The following is a 23,010-nucleotide window of genomic DNA, read 5'->3' as shown; positions in this document are numbered from 1 at the left end:
GCCACCGTGGGACAGGCATTGTCTGATACAGGGAGAGGGTTTGGAACAGCCACTCTGGAAGCCAGTAAAACCAATTTTATGGAAGAGATCTTCTTTGTTAAAAACCAAATGCCATCAGACCTGGACCTCTTCAGCAGTAGATTCAGGACCAGCCACACTCTTCTCAAAGTCATTTTGTCAGCAAAGCCCCAGGCACTCTCAGCCTTGAGTGAACCAGAGCAAAAAATTCCCTGTGTGCGGATGAGGACTCCTGTGATTTAGGATGATCAGGGTCTAGCACACACAGCTGACTCTCTCTACTCAGACCAAGGGACCCTAATCAAATCAATCCAGAGAGGAGGTTCTAGTTTCCCCAAAAGGGAGAGGGTTGCTCACCATTCAAAATAAGTCCTTCCCTACTGTAAGTTATTTTAAAGTTAAGATCTGACTCATGGTGCATATAAAACACAATGCGGTTCACACTCAACTTGTCAAGGGTAGAGCGACTGTGTAAAGAGAGGCCCTCTGTCATGGGGTAAGGCTCTCAGCAACTCCCTGGGCTCCAGGGCTCTGGGCAGCTCAGCTGTCACTGCCACAAACAGGTGGCGTAAAACAATAGCTCCGCCAAGCCGAGGCACTGTCCACACCCCCTCACAGCCAAGCATCCAGCCAGAGTGCCAGCCAGCAGCCCAGGCCACCCGTCTGCCACCAGTCCGCACCAGTGCCCACAGCCATGGAGCCCCGACCGCTTCTCCTGCTCCTGAGCCTCTGCTTAGGTAAGTGCTGGGGTGGAAGGGCTCTCCTTCCAGGCTGAAGCATTAGAAGCCCACAAACCTGAATCTCGCTTCTTTAATGGGAGCACAGAATGGCAGGCTTCAGCAGCCCATGACTGCTGTCAGTTTCTCTCTAATGCTGGTTTCACTGGGTTTGTGGACAAAGATTTTTAGTTTGCGTTACCCACATAAAATAGGAGTCGCTTGGTCAAAGGCTACAAAGTAGGCATGCAGGTGTCTCCCTCTGCCAGTGCCTCGCATCCGACTTGCCCGTAGGACCACATTCAGCGCCTCTTCTGCCAACCCAGAGCCGTTTCCACATTTGAACGACCACAGGGACCTACAGGTACCGTCTTACAATCACAAACAATAAGGTTAACAACTCCTTTTATTGCTCCTGTAGAATTCTGATAATGAAGAGGACTGATTGACAGCTCCATGTGCTGGAGAGAGAAACCTGTTCATAATTGTAATTAAATTCTCTCCATGAAATGAAATATTTTATAACTTTTTAAACTTCTGAAGTTAAAAAAAAGTTCATATTAATGTATTCTTGCCTACTTTTTTTAAAAAGTACATTACTAATGTAGATTTGGGTTTGAATTGAAACCATAAAGCCTTGAACAGCCCTCGACCTGTATTTAACTCTGGAATGTGTCACAACACAGCAGCTGAAACACTATCCTGAATCCCAGACTTCCGGTAGAGGAAAATAGGAGATGTTCACTGATTGCTTGATAGAAAAGCTTACTGGTGATATCATCCCAACTGAGAAACAAGGCAGCTGACATTCTGTGACTTCTCTATTATTGCTCTGACAAACACAGGCCTTCTGGGCAAAAGAGGTAAAGAGCTTTATTAATAACGGTTTTTAACAGCAGAGTTGAGGGAAAGAGCCTAAAGGCTAATAAATTCAGATAAATTATATCCTACGGGATTTGGACTTGATCCAACCAAATCTGGCCTGGTGGTGGTGATTGCGGTGGTGGTGGTGGTGGTAGTGTGTGTGTGTGTGTGTGTGTATGCAAACACCACTCAGTAAAAATTCTTAAGTGATATGCTTCTGCATAAAAATCCTTAGAAGATCTCTTAGGACACCAAAAACCTCCACAAATGCATGTTTTGCTACTTTAAAAAGTGATATGTATTTAGATCAGTCCTAGAATTTGCTGGTATTAATTCACATAGGTGGATTTAGAGTTAGATGAGGCATTCCAACATCTTCAATTTTGTATTATAGGGAAACTGAGGCTGAAAGACATGAACTGACCTGCCCAAAGTCACTTCATTTATAAATCTTGGAGTGTGATCTTTTGGAAACCCCATTTGTTATTGAAATTGCCAATGGTAACAAAATAACACAGCACCAGTCAAGATAAGCATTACCCAAGGTGACTAGTAACAGTACAGAATTCCTTTTGCCCAGCACAGTGGGCATAAAAATATAAATTGGAAGAGAATGGTAAAAAAAAAAAAAAAAAAAAAAAAAAACTTTGAAATTTTGATTGGGTTCCCCTATTTAGAATTAATCCTTTGTGGACAAAATTCTCCTTCATATCAGGGATACTTTTTCCTATGTGAGCTTAACACATAATGATCTCTGTTCTATTTATATAGCATTTTTATTATTACAACCTTTCCTCTCTTCCGTCTCAAGAATCCCAAGTACTTTATTGCCACCTCTCTTACAGCAGATTACTTTCCAACTTGTCCACAGCTATTTATGTAAGTGACAAATATTAATCTCTGTGAGGGTAGGAAGACAGGATTTACGTCAGATTCACCTTTGAATATTTCAAAGCTCTTAAAACAATGATTTGCACACAGTGAATGAATTTGATGAACAAATTAAGGCTACCACCACCTGAACAAGGATGATTTCACTAAAAGGGAAGACTTAGACATTATTTATTCATCTGTACAGTTATTAATTTACACACTGCATTTTAAAGAAAGTACTTACTGTGATTCATTGACTCCATGAGGAATTGGCCTAATTCTCCAAACCATGGTAGATTTAGGAATAGGTCTGTAGAATTCTGACCTCAAGCCCTGTAAGTTTTCTATCACTGTACTCTGTTTCAAGGAGGAAAAAAAGGGATGGAAAACTAATGAACCCAGTCTAAGAAACAGAGACCTCTTGGGAAATTCCTGAGAAATGCATTAAGGAAGGAGCGAGACCCCTTGTTACCCACCAAGGTGAGAGAGGAGGAAATGAGCCTTGCTGCCGTGCAGACCATGCCCATCCCCCAGTCCTGCCCTCTCCCTAGTGGACCATAGGGTTTGCCTGCATAGTTTTCCTACTACATAATGCTCACCCTATGCTCTATCTGTTGCTTTCCAGTATGTTCTTCCTGTCAAACCGGAATAAACCATCACTTGAAAATAAGCAGCCCAAGGCAATGCCAAAGCAATAGCTTCAAATTCAGTGGCCAAGGCACTCAGTGAACTACATGCCTGTCCCCCATCCCTGTGGGCTGAGTGGGGCCAGGCATAGACAGGCACAGAGGACAGGGGATTGCCGTGTCCCAGGGGCTCAACAGGGTGACTGCAAACACTGGGCCTTTGGACAACATGCTCCTCTGAAGAGTCTTCAAATGCAGTTGGTTTTGGGAAGATGTCATATGAAAGCTCTGCATGGACCCTTTTGGGTTCAGAAAACTTGGGAAACTAAAAATGAAGAGACAGGTGAGGTCAGGGGTTCCCTATAGAGAGTCCAGGGAGGTCATAACGAACAGCTCGAAGCTATGCCGAGAGCTTCAAAAATCCAAATGGAAATGATACATGTACCTTTAGGGAGGTGGCCAAGAGTCCCATTCACAATCCCACCTCTAACTAGCAGGGAACCATGAATACATCGCCCAGCTGTCTGAACCTCAATTACAAATTCTCATTTGTAATACGGGGATAAACACCTACCTCATAGGACTGTTATAAGCATATAACGAATTAACATAAATACAGGGCCTTTAATAAAGCCCTGGGGGGGGGGGGATAAAAATGTTTCGACTTATTGCACAACGTTGGTTATTTCAGGCTGATCCAAAGTTCTGGATGAGAAATAGTGGCTGAGAGCATGGGCTCTGGGTTTGAATACTGGCTCCACTGTTTATGAAAGCTGGGCAAGTCCCTTAACCACTCTGTACCTCGACATCCTCTTCTGTAAAGGGAGGACAACAGTGGTACCTACCGCACCCCAGTATGAGGCAAGGAAGAGATAGCATATATAAAGCCTGTAGAAGAGTGGCACATAACTTGGACATGTCGGTTACTTTTATTGATAAAAATGAAAGAGTAATTACTTTGTACTTTATAACCATTTTGTTAACAAACTGTTCCACACTTAAGGTGCATGGAGACAAATAATATTTAAGAAAAACAAGATCAAAACTATGAATAATAAAATGGCAATAAATACATACCTGTCAACAATTGAATCTAAAAAACAAATTAAGCAAACAAGAACAGAGACAGAATCATGGATATAGGAGTGTTTTGATGGTTGCCCAATGGGAAGGGGTGTAGGGGAATGGGGGAAGAGGTAAGGGGATGAAGAAGTACAAATAGGTAGTTACAGAATAGGCATGGGGATGAAAAGTACAGTGTAGGAAATGGAGAAGCCAAAGAACTTATAGGTATGACCCATGGACATGAACAATGGGGGGAGGGGGGACTGCCTGAGGGAGTGGGAGGTCCTGGGTGGAGGGGGCAAAGGGGGAAAAATTGGGACAATTGTAATAACATAATCAATAAAAAATAATTAAAGAAAAAGAAAAATAATAACCTGTCTTAGGAGTAGTAGGTTAACACTCCTGGGAAAAAAGAGAAAGTATCTTCATTCAATTTTTCAAGTTGTCTTGTTCCAGGCAGGAGGTTTAAAGATTTCAGCAATAACCTGCGGAAAGGGGAGATCTGGTTACATGAATCAGGATGAATGGATCATGTGTCTGCTTCCTCTCCCAGCCCTGAACAGGCAATCCCCAATCCACACAAGGCTTGAGTTACAAAGATCCTTCGTAAAGCGCTTGCTGAAATCTGGAACACTTTTTTCTAATAGGCTTAATGTTGTAGAGTCTCCAAGACAGCCCACAACACACACCTAACATTGACTTAGTGCAGGAGCACAATGCAGAGTGACAGGGCTCTAGTCCCAGCTCTGCCCCAGCTGTGTGGCTTTGCTCAAGTTGTCTACCCTCTCAGAATCCCAGGTGAATGCCAGCCAGCCAGCCTGCCTGCCTGCCTCACCAGAGGCTGGTGAAGGCCACGTAACATTGGCCATGGAAGGGCTGTGAGCCCCAAGAGTATTGATAATATTGCTCTTCACCCTGAAAGAAAATTCAGTAAAGATTCCTTGGAGTCGCTCATGCTTTAAATAGGAGCCCCAAACCCAGGTGAGCAAAGCACGCAGTTTTCACTCTGTCTTAATAGCTTAACTGGGACATGTACCCACCAGAAGTAATGTTTTTTTTTAATTATGGTAAAATACACATGATATAAAATTTACCATGGTAAAATACACATTACATAAAATTATCATTTTTAAGTGAACTATTTAGTGGCATTAAGTATAGTTAAAATGTTATGCAACCATCACCACTATCTAGTTTCATGATTTTTCATAACCCCAAAAGGAAACCCTGTGCCCATTAACAGTCACTCCCTATTCCCCTGCCCCTGGTAACCACTAACCTGCTCTATCCCTATGGATTAACCTATTCTGGACATCTCATATAAACAAAATCATACAATACATGCCCTTTTGTATCTGGTTTCTTTCATATAGCATAATGTTTTAAAGGTTAATTCATGTTGTAGTATGTGTCAATACTCCATTCCTTTTTCTGGCTGAATCGTCGGCAGCCGTCCATCTCGAGAGACGATGGTGTAGCTTCTTAAGAGTCTATCTGCACCGCCGAGAATGGCTGTGCAGTCCAAATCGGGAGTGACACGGTATCTGTCTCCTCCCGTGCTGAATCGACATCTTGCGATGACGCTGGAGTGTCCTCTCCAGTGAAGCTGAAGCTACAGAGCCTGGGCAGGGTGATATGGAGGGTCTGCTGTTGCCCATGCAGCAGACCCCCCCTCTCTTCGCAGCTGAAGGGTCCAAGGGAAAGACGGAGTCAATACAGCTTGGCTTCAGGTGCGCCGCAGGAGTTGCCGGTGTTGACTACAACGTCAAACCGCCTTAGGGACTCCGGCTCCGGATTTTCTGTCGGGGTTTACTCCCTTAGCCTTTCCCCTGAAGAGGTATGCCGCAAGGCAGCGGAGGTTTTTTGGAATCAGAGTTTTCCTTCTCTGATGTGCCCTGACTGGAAGATTGAACCAGCGACACTTAGCTCGCAGGCCGACGCTCAATACACTGAGCCAAACCAGCCAGGGTGTTTCTGGCTGAATAATATTCCACTAAATGGTTATACCATGCTAAATGGTTATACCATGACCTGTTCATCCGCTTACCTGTTGATGGACATTTGCATTGTTTCTTTTAGCTATTGTATATAGTACTACTATTAACATTCAGGTACAAGTTTTTGTGTGAACAATTCTTCTGGGATATACTCAGAAGTGGAATTGGTAAGTCATATGCTAACCCTGTATATAACTTGTATGAGGAACCACCAAAATGTTTTCCACAGTGACTGCACTATTTTACATTCTAATCAGCAATGTATAAGTGTTCCTTTTTCTTCACAGTGTCACCAATACTTGTAATTTTTAACTTTGTTTATTATGGCCATCCTAATGGGTGTGAACCAACATTAATTTTTGGCTGCCCCTAGCACCTGAGACCAACCAATCTGAGATTTTATTAAACCATGACCAGACTCTGAACTACTGAGACTGGGTTTTTGGAGACCTTTCTTCTTGTGTATATATGTTCCTAGCAAACCCTGATTCAGCCAGAAGCTGTATTAAGGAATGTCCTCTGTCCAAAGTACAAGTGTCATGATAATCTGGAACACACCCCTGAGAAGGGACCACACCAGCAGCTGTGCTTGGAAAGAACTTCAGGAAATACTAGCTGCATTTGGGATCATGCATTTGGGGTCCTGCATGCCTTCCGTTAGCTGGTTGCACCTCCATTCCTCGCATTAGTGTACATGGAGGCAGGGAGCAGAATCTCACAGTGTGTGTGTCATTTGCTGCCTCAGCTGGCCTCGTCCTGGGCTCTGAACATGAGACCCGTCTGGTGGCAAAGCTCTTTGAACACTACAACAGTGTGGTACGGCCAGTGGAAGACCACCGCCAGGCTGTGGAGGTCACCGTGGGCCTGCAGCTGATACAGCTCATCAACGTGGTGAGACCAGAGTTCTTGGGGCTGCCCATAGCACCCACAGCTCTCACCCTAGAGCGTGCTCCCCTCAGCTGCCCTCTCTGCCCCCTAAAGATGGGGTCTTATCTTTTTTCAGGATGAAGTAAATCAGATTGTGACTACCAATGTGCGACTAAAACAGGTATTTCAGCTAGACAATTTCATTTATGTTGTTTGTATTCACCCTGAAATTTAACCTGGATCCAGAATAAATTAATGTCAAGGAAAGGGAAACATACCAAAATGTTAAAGTAAGGATTTCGGGGTAGTGGGGTTATGGATCATATCTATTGGAGTGTGTTTGTTGTTACTTTGTGCTTTTTCCGTGTGTATTAGTTTGCCAGGGCTGCCATAACGGAGCCACAAACTGGGTGGCTCGAACAACAGAGATCTGTTGTTTCACGGTTGTTGAAGCCAGAAGTCCAAAGTCAAGGTGTCAATAGAATGGATTTCTTCTGAGGGCTGTGAGGGAGAATCAGCCTCAGACCTCTCTCCTTTGCTTCTAGTTTTCATATTCTCATGGCATTCTTCCTGAATATGTATGTGTCTTAAAATGTCCCCTTCTTGTAAGGACACCACTCATATTGGGTTAGGGTCTGCCTTAATGAAATTATTTTAACTTAATAACCTCACTAAAGGCTCTATCTATCTCTTAATAGGGTCATATTATAAGGTACTAGGGGTTAGGAATTTTGGGGAGACAAAATTCAATCCGTAATGTTGTATTATCCAAATTTGCTGCATTGGGCATATATTACTTTTATAAGGTAAGAAAAGATATAATACATTTTTAAAACGATGCTGCCTGCTTCAGGAAAATAGGGTCATTCTCCTTTCCTGGGTGGGCATTGTGGCATGATAGATCTGCCACCACCCAGTGGCATGACTTGGAGGTACCTTTGTTTTCCAATCTGTAAAATGGGGTCAGTGATCATTTAACTCATAGGATTGTTGTGAGGACTAAATGATTAACATCAGTAAAATGCTTAGAACAGTGCCTGCATGTAGCCAGTTAATAGATATGTTTGCTGGTATTGTTAACTAAAGTGAAAGCCAAATTCTGAATCAAACCTTTCTTATGATAGCACAATTTCTGTTGCTGTCTAAATTACCATACCCATCAATGCTCTTCATAACCCTACGTTGTTTAGAAAATGTTTTGAGCTTTCTAATCAGTTCAGTGTCTTCATTTCTAGCAATGGGTAGATTACAACCTAAAATGGAATCCAGATGACTATGGCGGCGTGAAAAAAATTCACATTCCCTCCGAAAAGATCTGGCACCCAGATATCGTTCTCTATAACAAGTAAGCAAAACAGACCGGATGGGGAGGGGACATTCCTAGGGTAGATGGAGCCCAAGTGTCCTAACAGAAGGGCCACGCCTGCTGGTATGCTTCAAAAACCAGGAGCCAAGCTGCCATGCTAGGGAGCCATATGGTGTCTCATGTTATGAAGAGGAACAATTATCAGAGCCAGATTGAATCAGGGCTGTGGGTGGAGGACATTTAATCCCTGAGAGCTCCTGAAGGGTGTATGGCAACTATCCAAGGAACCCAAACTTCCTATAATTGAGTTCCTTGGAACCAACCCTTTGAGTGCCATGCGTAATTCAAAATTTGGATCAACATGAGAAAAAATTATATCAATATATAACCTGAGGTACAAAAAAAAGAGAACAAAACATAAAATATGAATTATTCCATTGTTACATTTATAGCCATTGAAAAAAGAGTCACTGGGAGTGATGCTGGCACTTTTAGGAATATTTGTCAGCGTCGCTCACAGTGATATTGGCACTCAAAGGGTTAAATGTCCTTCCTACCAGCAGGTCTGTGCCTCCCTGGGCCATAATTCATCACACCCTCATGGCATCCCTGCAGCTGACAGCCCCCGATGCCTGTGCAGCCCACCCAGGGGGCTCCATGACAGACTGCATGTCACAAAACTATAATGTGATTCAAGACTCTTTGCTCTAATGATTTGTTCATTATCATAGATACTTCAATTGTCAAAGCACATCCTTCCCAGGCAGGAGCATTTAACTCTGGCCTATCGGACTGATGGCCCGACGCGATGCTGCACGTGTGTGGGCTCAGCAGGCGGTGCTTGGTAGCAGACTTACCACAGAAGGTGGGGATGGCCAGTGAGTGGAAAGGACACCCTTTATGGCCAGCCACCCCACCGTGGATTTTCTATTTACGTATTTTCCTGTTATAACTGGGATTCAAGCTTGAGCCAAATGATCCAGTCATTGGTGTAAAATTTTCAGACAATGATGCTAATAGGGCAAAGGGTCCTGCATTAGTTAAGTTTCTCTTTCAGTAAGAATGTGAGGGAAACGATTAACTCCTCTGGTCCTTTTAACAAGCTTGCTCAGGAACACCCTGGTGGGGCGAGAACCCTGTCTGACCTGCTTAAAGGGAGAGAGTAGATGGCATGGCCGTCTGCTCTTTGGAAAGGCCCAACAGTGCATAGTTTCCTAGATAGAGCCCACCTCCATCCCAGGAAAAATTCAATGGGAAGAAAATCTCTTGACCTAGGAAGTAAGGCAGCAATATATGCTGTATGTCTGTGAAAGTGCACTGAGACTGACCTCACCCACCTGGGACACAGGCTGTTTGCAGGACAAGGACTGCTCACTGAAGAAGGCCCTCAGAAATGGCCTTTTGTTATTTTTAATATCTACCATGTTGGATATTTTTTAATAAGAAATTGCTATCAACATTTGAAAATTTGGAAATATCACATCAAAATTTGGGATTTTTAGCCTTTCTAGAAAACTCCAACATTCAAAAATATGGAAACTTCAGATTTAAAAACAGAGATTTTTCGCTTCTGAGGAAAAATCCAATAATCTGGAGATTATTACAAATATTACTAAGCACTGGGAAGAAAAAAACCTGGGATGCAATGGATTAGTATTACCTGTTATTACTTTAAAACTGAAGATTCCCAGGTTCTTCCCCAGATAATCTGATTCAGTGCTTAGATGGTGCTCAGGAATCTATATTTTAACACATAGCCCAGTGATTCTTATTATCAGACAAATCTAGGGAACACTCACATAGGTAAGAAGCACCACTGCCTGAAAAAAAGCTGTAATTAGCACCTGAATAATTAACAGCTAGCTCCTCTTTGGTCCCATTGTAGTGCAGATGGTGACTTTGCCATTGTCAAGTTCACCAAAGTGCTCCTGGACTACACTGGCCACATCACGTGGACACCTCCAGCCATCTTTAAAAGCTACTGTGAGATCATCGTCACCCACTTTCCCTTTGATGAACAGAACTGCAGCATGAAGCTAGGCACCTGGACCTATGATGGCTCTGTGGTGGCCATCAATCCGGTAGGTGGTGACCTTGTGCAATGAAAGTGGATTCAGGAAAAGCATGATTCAGGTCTTCAACTCTGCCCCTTCATAATCATAGGCTCTCGGCACCAGTTAGAACTTTGGGAATCATCTAGTCAGATAGTTCTCAATTGGTTGGTAAGGTTCTTGAGGTTATGCACAGGAGAATCACCTGGGAGCTTAAATGAAGTCCCAAGAATTTGGATTTAATCAGCCTGGGGTGAGGGAAAGGGCACCAATATGCTTTAAAGCTCCTAAGGCGGCTTGAACCCCAATAGTTCAAACTCCCTTATTTTATAGGAAAGTAACCTGAGACCCCCAAACTGGAAGTGACCCAGGGTCCCACCTGGGTATGTGATAGCACTGGAATCTGTTGCCTGTCACAGATGATTACAAAACCCTGCCCCTCCCTCCTCAGGGTGACTTGGCCGGGTTTTGAAAGTTTCATCTCATCTTAGGAAAGCGACCAGCCAGACCTGAGCAACTTCATGGAGAGTGGGGAATGGGTGATCAAGGAGGCTCGTGGCTGGAAGCACTGGGTGTTCTATGCCTGCTGCCCCTCCACCCCTTATCTGGACATCACCTACCACTTCGTCATGCAGCGCCTGCCCCTCTACTTCATCGTCAATGTCATCATTCCCTGCCTGCTCTTCTCCTTCTTAACTGGCCTGGTGTTCTACCTGCCCACAGACTCAGGTGGGTGCAGTTGCCATGGCTGTGACTGCCAATGCTAACAGATCTTGTGCTGCTATTTTGGGAAAAGCCAGAAATAATTATAGGCTAATAAGCAAGTACAGGCTGACAGACAGAAATCATCATCACTAGGAGGACACATTGAGTGGCCATGTCCAGGGGTGAAAGCCACCATGGATGGAGCTCCCAGCTGGAGCAGACTACAGAGCAGGCAGAGTTGAACGTGACCCTGAAGATGCGCATACATACCTCAGTCTAGTTAAAGCGAACAACCACCCACTCCTATTTGTTGAATACCCACTGTGTGCCCGTAGTGTGCTGGGTCACAGTCTCCTCATGCCACTCTCCCTACGCAGTCACTGCTCTCTACTGACTAACCCAGGTCTTGCCTCTTTTGTTCACTGCTGGCCACTTGAAAAGAGCTTTTGCTTGTCTGTTTTCCAGGTGGAAGCGCCTTTATACACAAGACCACCATACTTCCCAAGTGGCAATGCCTTCTCACATATCAGCCCAAACAACTTCCTTACCTCCTAGAGTCATCACATCTGTGACATCATTTCACCAAACAACAACAACTTATAGAAAGCAGGGAAAGGGGATATCTGCCTGCCAGCAAGTCATTGCTCATCAACAATTTATGGCTGGCATCTGGGGAAAAAAAGAAAAATGGTACAGATAATTCTCAAATTTATGACAGGTCACAATTTTATCAAAATGATTTAAAAAACTTACAAAAGTCTAAATCCAACCTTCCAATGAGGAAAAAAGAGATTGTGCATTCACTCATTCAACATACAATGCTGTTGAACAACTGTTATGTGGCAGGAATACAGTAGAAAATAAGGCAGAATTCACCCCTACGGAAAGTATGTTCTAGTGATTGTATTTGTTTTTAAACAAATGATCACAAACAAGTATTTTTTCAACTTTCTAATCAAATGAAGTGAGAAAACACTACTAAGGGCAATATGGAAACTAATCTTAGTTTCTATAAATGTTAAATGATTTATGCTTGGAAAGTATTTAGAAGAGTGAGACTGCTTGATGAGTGTTAGCTATTAATAGTCAAGAAATGTGATTAACTTGATCAATATTTCATATTTATAGCTCTGTCTTCTTTTTTACTTTTAAAGGCTTTCCTTCTCAGTAGATAGAACAGATTTTTTCTTGTTTGCACCTGCTTTGTATCCTGCTCTGTACTCCTAGCATCTGGAAGCATCTAGTAGGGGGGGGGCAAAGCTCCATACTGGAGAGAAGGATAACACAAGGGTTTCCCAGGGCACAATCAGCAAGACCAGCCCAAAGGAAGTCCCTACCAATGGCTCTCTATGACATCTAAGGTGGTCAATCCCCACAAAAATATTGCAATGCCATTTAGTCACTGCCCTTCCTGTCTGCCATACTTGCCTAACCCAGACTCCAACAGGGAATTGTTCATCTTGAAGTTGTAGGGCCAGGAGAAAAGAAGTGGGGTAGGGGACTCCCTAATTCCTTACTATGAAAAACGGAACAAAAACCAAATTATCCTCTTAGATGGAAGTGGTGTGAAGTCATTGAACTCATTTTCTCAGTTTGTGTCTTACAGCTTGCTCCCATAATGAGGAAATTATGCATGTACTTCTGGACTGCCCACCCATCTGCAGGGTAACAAGTAGGCCAGGCTTCAGTTCAGTTTTGTAAGATTTATTATGGCATTTTGCTGCAGATGGAAAAACTGCCACCCAGGGTCTAGCGTGCCACCCAGCTTGTGTAATTTGGTTCTCTGATTTCCACCAAGAAATAGATTTCTGGCCCTGGGCAGTGTGGCTCAATAGGTTGGAGCATCATCCCATATACCAAAAGGCTGTGGCTTCAATACCCAGTCAGGATGTATTTGAGCGGCAACTAATCAATGTTTCTCTCTCTCTCTTCCTTCCTCTCTCTCTAAAATCAATAAATATTTTAAAAATCTTTTTAAAAATATTTTATTTATTTATTTAGAGAGAGGAGAAGGGAGGGAGAAAGAGAGGGAGAGAAACATCAATGTGCGAGAGAAACATCGATCGGTTGTCTCTTGAACACCCCAACTGAGAACCTGGCCTGCAACACAGGCATGGATGGGAAATTGAACCAATGACCTTTTGGCTTGCAGGCTGGCACTTGATCCACTGAGCCACACCTGCCAGGGCTTTTAAAAATATATATATATAAAAAGAAATAGAATTCTAGGGTATAAGATGATGTAGTCATTTCCTGCCTCTGTCAGCAGAGTTAAGGTGCCAAGGTCTCATAGGATACCCCACCCAACAAATTTCCCCAGAGCGATGCTTTGAGAAATGCCTCTCACATTCTTATCACCCTGGGGTTTTGGGGTTATCTTAGTCTGCAAGGGCAGTCATAGCAAATACATAAACTGGGTAGCTTTAAAAAACAACAACAAATTTATGATATCACAGTTCTGGAACCTGAAGTCCGAGATCAAGGTATCAGCAGGGCTGTTTGCCTCTGGGGTCTCTCTCCTTGGCTTACAGATGGCCATCTTCTCCTTGCGTCCTCACATATTCTTCCCTCTCTGTGTGTATCTGTGTCCTAGTCTCCTCTTCTCACAAGGACACCACTCACATTGGATGAGGGCTCACCCTAAGACTTCCTTTGATTTACCTCTTTAAAGGCCATACTTCAAAATACAGACAGTGAGGTGTTGAGGCCTAGGACTTCAATGTATACATTTGAGAGGAGTTATAATTCTAGGGTTGGTTGTGTTTCTTCTTCATTTTGTCCAGGAGAGAAGATGACTCTGAGCATCTCTGTCCTGCTGTCTTTAACCGTGTTCCTTCTGGTCATTGTGGAGCTGATCCCTTCCACCTCCAGCGCTGTGCCCTTGATTGGGAAATACATGCTCTTTACCATGGTGTTTGTCATTGCATCCATCATTATCACTGTCATCGTAATCAACACACACCACCGCTCCCCCAGCACCCACGTCATGCCAGAGTGGGTGCGGAAGGTGAGTAAGTGAGGTCCCAGCACTCTGCACAGGGCAGCCGTTCCCTCGAGGACTCTGCATGGCTCCCTCCATGGCCCATGGAATTCTGGGTAACCCTTGTGGGTACTCGGAACTGAAAAGTCCTTTCTGGTCTGTAGGGAATTTTTGAAAGAACATTTTGTAGGCCTCTTTCTAGAAATAAATAACTTATGTGGCTTCCTCAGAGAGAGAAGAAAAACAGAATTAACCAAGCTTACCCCTAATTCAAGCTTAAATAATTTCTTCGATTTGAGAAGATAAATAACTGTGTTTTTTTTTTTTTTAATTGAAATGCTGCAAAATTCTTGAGATTTCTGTTTGAATATCTTCCAGTCTGTGAACAGGTTGCCTAATTTTTGCTGGTAGAATCACCTGCATAGAATAAGGGCAAGACATGGAGGAGAGGTTTGAGAGATTGTCAAAAAGTGAGTTTTAATGGGGATCTTGGTCTCAAGAAATTAAAAATATGTTAACATTTCAAATATGTCAGTTTTTAAAAAAAAACAAAACTTCAGAGACACAAATAGCCAGGGTCTTTTGTGTAAAATTCAAAAGATTTGTCATGAATTGACAGAGAAACTACTGCTCACAATGTATTTTTTTTGAAGGAGAAACAGTCCCTGTTACTATCAAGACTGTTAAGTGACTCCCGGCAATTTTCAGAAACAAGAAACTATAGAAAATCGTCTAGCTGTTTTGTGGGTCCACAACTTTATATATTTTTTAGCTCAAGGGACCCTTTCCCTAACGATAGACCATGAGAACACTTGACCTTGAAAGAAGCAGATACTTGTAGGAATTCCCAAGCTACATCACTGGTTTCTTATGAGCATCATTGGTTTCTTGAGTTCGACAACTGCGCAATGGCTCCCTCCAGTGGCGAAAGGATCACATGACAGAATCATCACTGTTAACCATAGTAATTGAACAGGCCACAGGCTATGTATGAAGGAATCTTTTTTTTTTTTTTTTTTTAAATATATTTTATTGATTATGCTGTTACAGTAGTTCCAATTTTTTCCCCTTTACTCCCCTCCACCCAGTATCTCCCTCCCCCAGCATCCCCCCCCAAGTCCATACCCATGGTTCGTAAAAAATAACTATCCCTCCCTCTCAGATATTAAGACCCTTTGTAATCTTGTAAAGGACAATGGGCGAAGGTCTCAAGCTCCTCTAGCTGCTTCAAGCTGGACATGGTCGTCGTCCTACCTACCCTTGGGTCCAGAAATCCCTAATAAGAGTGGGGGTGTGGAGGGGAGGGTGGCCTTCCCACATGGGGAAGGATCGTGCAGACTCCAGGTCAGTTGGCTGTCTCCGGACAACGGCGTGCTTGGTTTAGCAGGCTGGCATCCTTGTTGTGTTCTGGGGGCAACAGATTTGGCAAAAAGGGTTAAAAAGCATCATTCAATCCATAACTACTAGGTGGCAAAAGGCAGGGATTAATTTTTCAATGTTCCACATTAGGAGAAAAAAAAAAAAAAAGGGCTTCTTTGGAGGAAGGTGTGCTAGGCACATCTCTCCTGTCCAAAACCCTTTTGCCCATTTTATTTAGTTTGGGCTGAGGGAAATAGTTTCTGTTTCCCCCCTCTCAGACCTCTGGGCCCTTTCTGTCCAAGCCATTAGGATAGAAAAGAGAATTCAGTTTTAAAGTGAAGCCCACAGACCACCCCATTCTTCACCAACTCAGCCATTTAGTTCAGCCAAACTGTTGAGTCTCCGGAGGCAGCGCTGCAGAGAGGATTAAGTGAGGCTTATGCGTACAGACAATCACTCAGGTAATGCGGTCATAGGCTTATGCCCTTTGAAAACAGAAAACACATGTTAATTTATGTAACATAACCAACAAAAAAGTCTCTAAATCTGTAAGACTGTCTTATTGGGAAGACATACAGTTGCAAGGCACTTGACATTCTACTTGCCTGCAACTTGAATCTCTTTGGTGATATCACAGATATGGTTTAATTTTCAAGTGAAACCATTTTTTAAATGAGAAGAAACTTTTAAGACGGTTAGCTGCCCTACTTTACAGTCTGCCACTGATCATTGTGATTTTCCTTGAATACTGATTTTTCTCCCTAAGATTACTCTCCTTGTCTTTAAAGGGACTACATTAAGTCCATTTTTAATTTATCCTGTTCATTTGCATAAGCTTAACAAGAGCAGCAAATGATCACTTATGATCTTTAGTTCTGTTTTGCTGGAACTTACCCAAGGAACATTTAGGGTGGCCCTCAGTCTGCTCTTCAGTGCACAGACGCTGGGCCACATACCTGGCATTCATCCTTGCCTGTACACACCTGTCCTTTCCAAGTCTTTCTGGTTTTCCATTGTGCCTTAAGGTCCCTTCTAGCCATCTTTCAGGAAAACAACCTTCGTTCCTTCCCTGGAGAGATTGCTGTGGACCGCACAACCAACCATGGCAGCAGGCCTTTTATTTCGCGGGCTTTTATTACCTTTGAAAGTCATTCCCAGTTCGTTAGGGCTTTTTGGTAACAACATGAGCCCAAGCATGTCTCCTTTAGGCTTGACATTCCAGTCAAAGGCTTGTTCAGAAAAAGGAACCTCTATTAACAACTGGTCTTATTAGGTCTATGCAAAGAAACTTAAGTCATTACTTACTTGTTTAGAATGCCAAACTCTGGAGAGATCAAATAGGGAGAAAAATATACAATGTGAAGGAAAATCTTTGTCCTAATATTCACTGAACTGGCATTTCCATTCTTCATATTTTCATTTTCCCCCACTAAAAAAAATTTTTTTGTTTGTTTTTCCATTACAGTTGTCTCTCTTTTTTTTTTTTTTTTCCCCTCTTGCTTCCCTGTATCCTGCCCCTCCCTTCCCCCACATTCAGTCCCCACTCAGTTGCCCATGTCTGTGGGTCATTTATACATGTTCTTTGATTTTACACTTCCCCTTCTTACCCCCTTTTCTCCCTCCCCCCTCCCCCCTTGTTACTGTTAGTCTACTCCTTGTTTACATACCTCTGGTTCAATTTTGCTCATTTGTTTGTGTTGTTCATTAGTTTCCTGTAATAGGTGACAGCATAACGTATTTTTCTTTCGTTGCCTGGCTTATTTCGCTAAGCATAATTCTCTCTAGTTCCATCCATGTTGTTGCAAATGGTAGAAGTTCCTTCTTTCTTTCTGCTACATAGAACTCCATTGTGTAAATGTACCACAGTTTTTTGATCCACTCATCTACAGATGGGCATTTAGGTTGTTTCCAGCACTTGGCTATTGTAAATAGTGCTGCTATGAACATTGGAGTGCATAGGTTCTTTTGAATTGGTGTTTCAGGATTTTTCGGATATAATCCCAGTAATGGAATTGCTGGTTCAAAAGGCAGTTCCATTTTTAGTTTTTTGAGGAAATTCCAAACTGTTTTCCATAGTGGCTGCACCAGTCTGCATTCCCACCAGCAATGCACCAGGGTTCCCGTTTCTCCGCATCCTCTCCAGCACAAGTTGTTTGTTGATTTGTTGATTATGGCCATTCTGACTGGTGTGAGGTGGTATCTCATTGTGGTTTTTATTTGCATCTCTCTGATGGCTAGTGATGTTGAGCATATTTTCATATGTCTATGGGCCCTCTGTATGTCTTCTTTGGAGAAGTGTTTGTTCAGGTCCTTTGCCCATTTTTTAATTGGGTTGTCTGTCTTCTTGGTGTTGAGTCGTATGAGTTCTTTATATATTTTGGAGATCAATCCCTTGTCTGAGATGTCATTGGCGAATATATTTTCCCATATGGTTGGTTTCCTTTTCATCTTGCTGATGTTTTCTTTAGCTGAGCAGAAACTTTTTAGTTTGATGTAGTCCCATTTGTTTTTTCTTTCCTTTATTTCCCTTGCCTTAGGAGATATATCAGTGAAAATGTTGCTACGTGGGATATCTGAAATTTTCCTGCCTATTTTTTCCTCTAGGACTTTTATGGTATCGTAGACAGCATATATGTGGGTCATTCTTTCTAATCCATTCAGCTACCCTATGTCTTTTAATTGGAGCATTTAATCCATTTACATTTAAGGTTATTACCGATAAGTACTTATTCATTGTCATTTTTCCCCTTTGTACTCGTGTTCTTCTCTGTCTCTCTCTATTTCTTTATCTTCTTAGAGCAGACCTTTTAGCATCTCTTGCATTGCTGGTTTGGTGGAGATGTATTCTTTTAGCCTTCTTTTGTCTTGGAAGCTCCTTATTTCACCCTCCATCTTGAATGAGAGCTTTGCTGGGTATAGTATTCTAGGTTGTAGGCCTTTGTTTTTCATTGCTTGGAATACTTTTTGCCATTCCCTTCTGGCTTGTAGTGTTTCTGCTGAGAAATCTGATGATAGCCTTATTGGAGTACCCTTGTATGTTATTAGTTGTTTTTCTCTTGCTGCTTTTAGGATCCTCTCTTTGTCTTTGAATGTTGCCATTTTAATTATGATGTGTCTTGAAGTGGGCCTGTTGGGGTTCATCTTCATTGGGACCCTCTGTGCTTCCTGGACTTGCGTGACTCTTTCTCTCGTCATGTTAGGAAAGTTTTCTGTCATTAGTTTTTCAAAGAGGTTTTCTATCCCTTGCTCTTCTTCTTCTCCTTCTGGAATTCCTATGATACGGATATTATTACGTTTCATGTTGTCCTGCAGCTGTCTTAGAACCTCTTCAGTCTTGTTCAGTCTTTTTTCATTTTGTTGCATTGTCTGGGAGTTTTTGTGTAGGTTGTCCTCCAGCTCGCTGATCCGATCTTCTGCTTCCTCTAGCCTGCTTTTAATTCCTTCTACTGTGTTCTTCAATTCAGAGATCGTATTTTTCATTTCCTCCTGGCTCTTATTGATAGCTTCTATGTCCTTTTTCATGCTCACGTAATTTTCTGTGAGTTCCTTGTAGTTTTTCTGGAGTTCTTTGAAGTTTCCGCTGAGCTCATTCAGCTTCTCCATAATCCATGTTTTGAATTCCATATCTGATAGTTCGCTCCCCTCTATTTCATTTAGCACTCTTTCTGGGGATTCTACCTTTCCTTTTGATGGGAGGTTGTTTCTCTGTCTCCCCATTTTTTTGACTCCTATTGTTTGTTGGTGCTTCTTGGAATGATCTCCACTTCCTGGATCTGCCTCTGGTGGCGTCAGATCATGTACCAGTCTGGCCCTAGGCAGCCTGTTGGAGACTTCCAGGGATCTACTGCTGTTGTCTGTCTTCTTTGATTGTTAATCTATTCAATCTGTGATTAGCTGTCAGGCTTAAGAACTGTGGGTGTGGCAGCTTAATTCCTGTAGGCAGGGCTTTTGCTTCCCCTCAGGCTGACGCCACTTGGAGGGGAATGGTCTACCCGCAGTACTGGGGATGAGTCAGCACTGGGACCCAGTCAGCTGCTCCTCCAGTTCTCCCCTCAAAGCCACCGTGCCAAATTCTCCCCAAGTGTCTCCAGTCCTCTCTGCCTTCCCTCTGCTTGAGCCCAGGGTAAGTGGTGGCCAAAATATTTTCGTATGTGATCCACTTAAGAGCTCTTTTTCTCCTGCTGTTTCTCTCCGGCTAGCAAGAAAGCCTGTGGCTTTTCGCTTTTCACAGCTGATACTATTTTACTTTCCACTCTGTCTCTGTAGGCTGGGAAGCCCAGCTGGGGGTTTAGACCCTGCCCTTCTCAGGGGGAATCCCCGGCTGCTGAGCTGTTTCTCAGTCCCTTCAGCAGCCACCCGTGTGAGCCCAGCCAGCCCTTCCGCATCTCCGCACTCCCTACCGGTCACGTTGTGATGTAGCGGCCTTTTCTGTCTCTCCGTGGTTATAAGACTTCTTTCCAGCTAGTGTTCCATTGGTTATTCCAGATGATTTCTCCAAAATTAAGTTGTAAATCCAGACTGGTCCTGGGAGGAGGTTAGTGTAGCTTCCACTTACTCCTCCGCCATCTTGGATCTCTCTCAGGTATCTTTGAGAAAATGTGATATACAGTAGTCCTTTTGTTTTCAGGACAAAGAGGATGAGGCCCAGAGAAACTGAACGACTTGCCTAAAGTTACATTGCTAATTCAAAGTCAGAGTTTGATGTTCGCCCTATCAATTATTCTAATAAATGGATTTCTTTCTTATATTAGGTTTTTATCAACACCATCCCAAATATCATGTTCTTCTCCACAATGAAAAGACCATCCAGAGAAAAACAAGACATAAAGATTTTTACAGAAGATATTGATATTTCTGACATTTCTGGGAAGCCAGGGCCTCCACCCATGGGCTTCCACTCCCCCCTGATCAAACACCCTGAGGTGAAAAGTGCCATCGAAGGCGTCAAATACATCGCAGAGACAATGAAATCAGACCAGGAATCCAATAATGTAAGCTTTGTGACTTGAAACCCACACCTCTGGGTTTTAATTATCAAGTGCTAGAGTGCAGATGGACGGGTTTGGTTTGATGGGCAGGTTGGGGTTTTAGAAGCAGCTACTGACCTAAGATAAGCTTTGGTGCCCAACTCTAGGTCATCTTAGTAAGTCATCATTGTGAATGATCTATTCAAAATATAAAGATCATCCTCTGGTTGGTGTGGCTCAATGGATCGAGTGCCGGCTTGTGAACCAAAGTGTCACTGGTTCGATTCCTGGTCAGGGCCCATGCCTGGGTTGCAGGCCAGGTTCGGAGTTGGGTTTGTGCAAGAGGCAACCAACCAATAAATCTCTCCTGCACATTGATGTTTCTCTTTCTCCCTCCCTTTCCCTCTCTCTAAAAATAAATAAATAAAAATTTTAAAAAATGTAAAGATCATAAGACCAGCCAAAGGATATTGAGGGCTTTGAGATCTATAAAGTAATCGGGCTGTAGAAGATGCATAGCAGAAACACTGTGCGCCTAATGACCACCTTAAGGAAATCCTAACACTCCCTTCTCTCCCAGGCGGCTGAAGAATGGAAATATGTTGCAATGGTGATGGACCACATTCTCCTTGGAGTCTTCATGCTCGTCTGCATCATCGGAACCCTGGCTGTGTTTGCCGGTCGGCTCATTGAATTAAACCAGCAGGGATGAGCAAAAGATGGAGCTGAGCCTGGCTCCACCCAGCTCCAGGGTGGAGCAGAGAAAGGCAGGGCAAACAGGAGACTCGACCACTTGGATATCAGCTCACTTACCAGACGTTTTCAGTATTTACGATGATTTACACTATTTTGAGAGGTTGTGTACTCAAAGTGTTTTCACACTGCTTTTCCCTTCAACCTCGGTTGCCCTGAAAGTGAACCCTTTTCAGTAAATGAAACAGGATCACTACAAGAAGTATTCGTTTCCAATAGTATCTGAAAGAGTTTTGCCCAGAATAGCTGAGGTTTTCAGTTGGTTTGTTTTTCTACTTTTATTTTTTTTAAGCGAAGAATGTGTCCTTTTCTTAAAAGCTAGTTTTGTGCCTACTGGGAAAGCCCCATCTACTAGTCCCAAAATGATAAAGCATTTGATTTGGAGAGAAAGGAGGCAGTAGAAAGGCAATAGTTAAATTCGAGGATGAGCCACTAAAATGCAAATTTCATTAAATCCCCATGTCTTAAAGTACATGTCTAGAACTGGGAGGTGAGGAAAGTGTTCCCCAGTCTAATGTGGCACCTGAGTTTGATGTTCAGTGTTTGAGGGAAAACAGGTCCTAACCTATATTGAGTGTAAGGGCTAGACACCGAGGGAATCATCTCATGTACAAGATTTATTTCATCCTCATAACTCTCATACAAATAAGAAAACTGGACTTGATGGAGGTTAAGTTCATTGCCTACACTATCAAAGAGAAGAACTGAGGTTCAAACCCAGACCAAATCTGGGTTCCAAGCAGCTCCAGGGTGGGTCAGTTCATCTGCTCCTTGCTCTTCTGGCCACCCCTGGCTGGATCTAGGCCATTCTGTAATTTTGGTCAATATTTCGAGAGCTTCAGTGTTAATGTCAACCATCTTTTTGCCTTCCCAATGGAATTTCCTGCTTCTTCCTAGTCCTTTTCCCATGGAGAATATTATTTTTCTCCATAGTAACTTTCTAGCCACAATATAATCCACCCAGAACTAGAATATGTGCAGCCCTGGGCTCAGATCACCAGAACATATCTGCCCCCTGTCAGGGGAGCGGGGAATTGCACTGCTGGGTGGCCTGACTGAACCCAGGGGGTCTCAGTCTACTTCTCCATGGGGATCCCACTCACACACCCATTGCAGGACTGAGTGCCTTCATCTTAAACTAAAGAGAAAACAGTTTGGCGGATCCTCAAGAAGTCAAACATAAAATTATCATATGATCCAGGAATTCCATTCCCAAAAGAAATGAAAGCAGGGACTTGAACAGACACTTGTGTGTCAGTGTTCACTACAGCATTATTCACAACCGCCACAAGGGGGGAATAACCCAAGCACCCATCAGTGGATAAGTAAAATTATGCACAATGGAATATGATTCAGCTTTAAAGAGGAATTCTGACATATGTTATAATATGGATCAACCTTGAAGACATGCTAAATGAAATAAGCCAGACACAAAAGGACAATATTGTATGATTCCACTTACATGAGGTACCTAGAATAGGCAAATTCATTGAGAGAGGAAGCAGAATAGTGATTACCAGGGTAGGGAAGAAGGGGTGAGTTATTGCTTAATGGGTAGAGTTTCAGGAAACATGTAGTGTTGATGGCTGCACAATCTCGTGAATGTACTTAGTGCCATGGAATTGTACACTCAAAAACAGTTAAAGTGATACAATTTGTGTTTATGAGTATTTTGCCACAATAAAGTGTTGTTTTTAAAATATCCCAAACTGTTCCTTGCTTATCCTTAACACTGGTCCCTGGGTGAGGATTGGTTGAACACGGGGCACAAAGAGAGAAACTAGTTTCCTCTTGGAGGTTTTCCTCTCTTCTCCACAAACATCCGTAAGGGGTCTAGCTCCCTCCTAGAACCAAGTCCCAACA

At 42.9% G+C, this 23,010-nt stretch overlaps 1 protein-coding gene across 1 annotated transcript; it reads left to right on the top strand.

Annotated features, from left to right (window-relative positions):
- The first annotated feature begins 562 nt into the window (after positions 1-562).
- Positions 563-22,856, top strand: CHRNA1 (cholinergic receptor nicotinic alpha 1 subunit). The gene is made up of 9 exons (XM_090280826.1): positions 563-755; positions 6,905-7,050; positions 7,163-7,207; positions 8,262-8,371; positions 10,218-10,413; positions 10,875-11,112; positions 13,872-14,095; positions 20,179-20,418; positions 20,975-22,856. Exons 1-9 carry the CDS (start codon positions 713-715, stop codon positions 21,104-21,106), a joined length of 1,374 nt encoding a protein of 457 aa, XP_090136952.1. The 5' UTR covers positions 563-712; the 3' UTR covers positions 21,107-22,856.
- The last annotated feature ends 154 nt before the right edge of the window (positions 22,857-23,010 follow it).

The sequence above is a fragment of the Furipterus horrens genome, unplaced genomic scaffold, assembly GCF_987537825.1.
Source record: "Furipterus horrens unplaced genomic scaffold, mFurHor1.1.pri manual_scaffold_1, whole genome shotgun sequence".
Taxonomy (NCBI): domain Eukaryota; kingdom Metazoa; phylum Chordata; class Mammalia; order Chiroptera; family Furipteridae; genus Furipterus; species Furipterus horrens.
The sequence above is the reverse complement of the archived record's forward strand: the minus strand, read 5'-3'. Positions and strand labels throughout refer to the sequence as shown.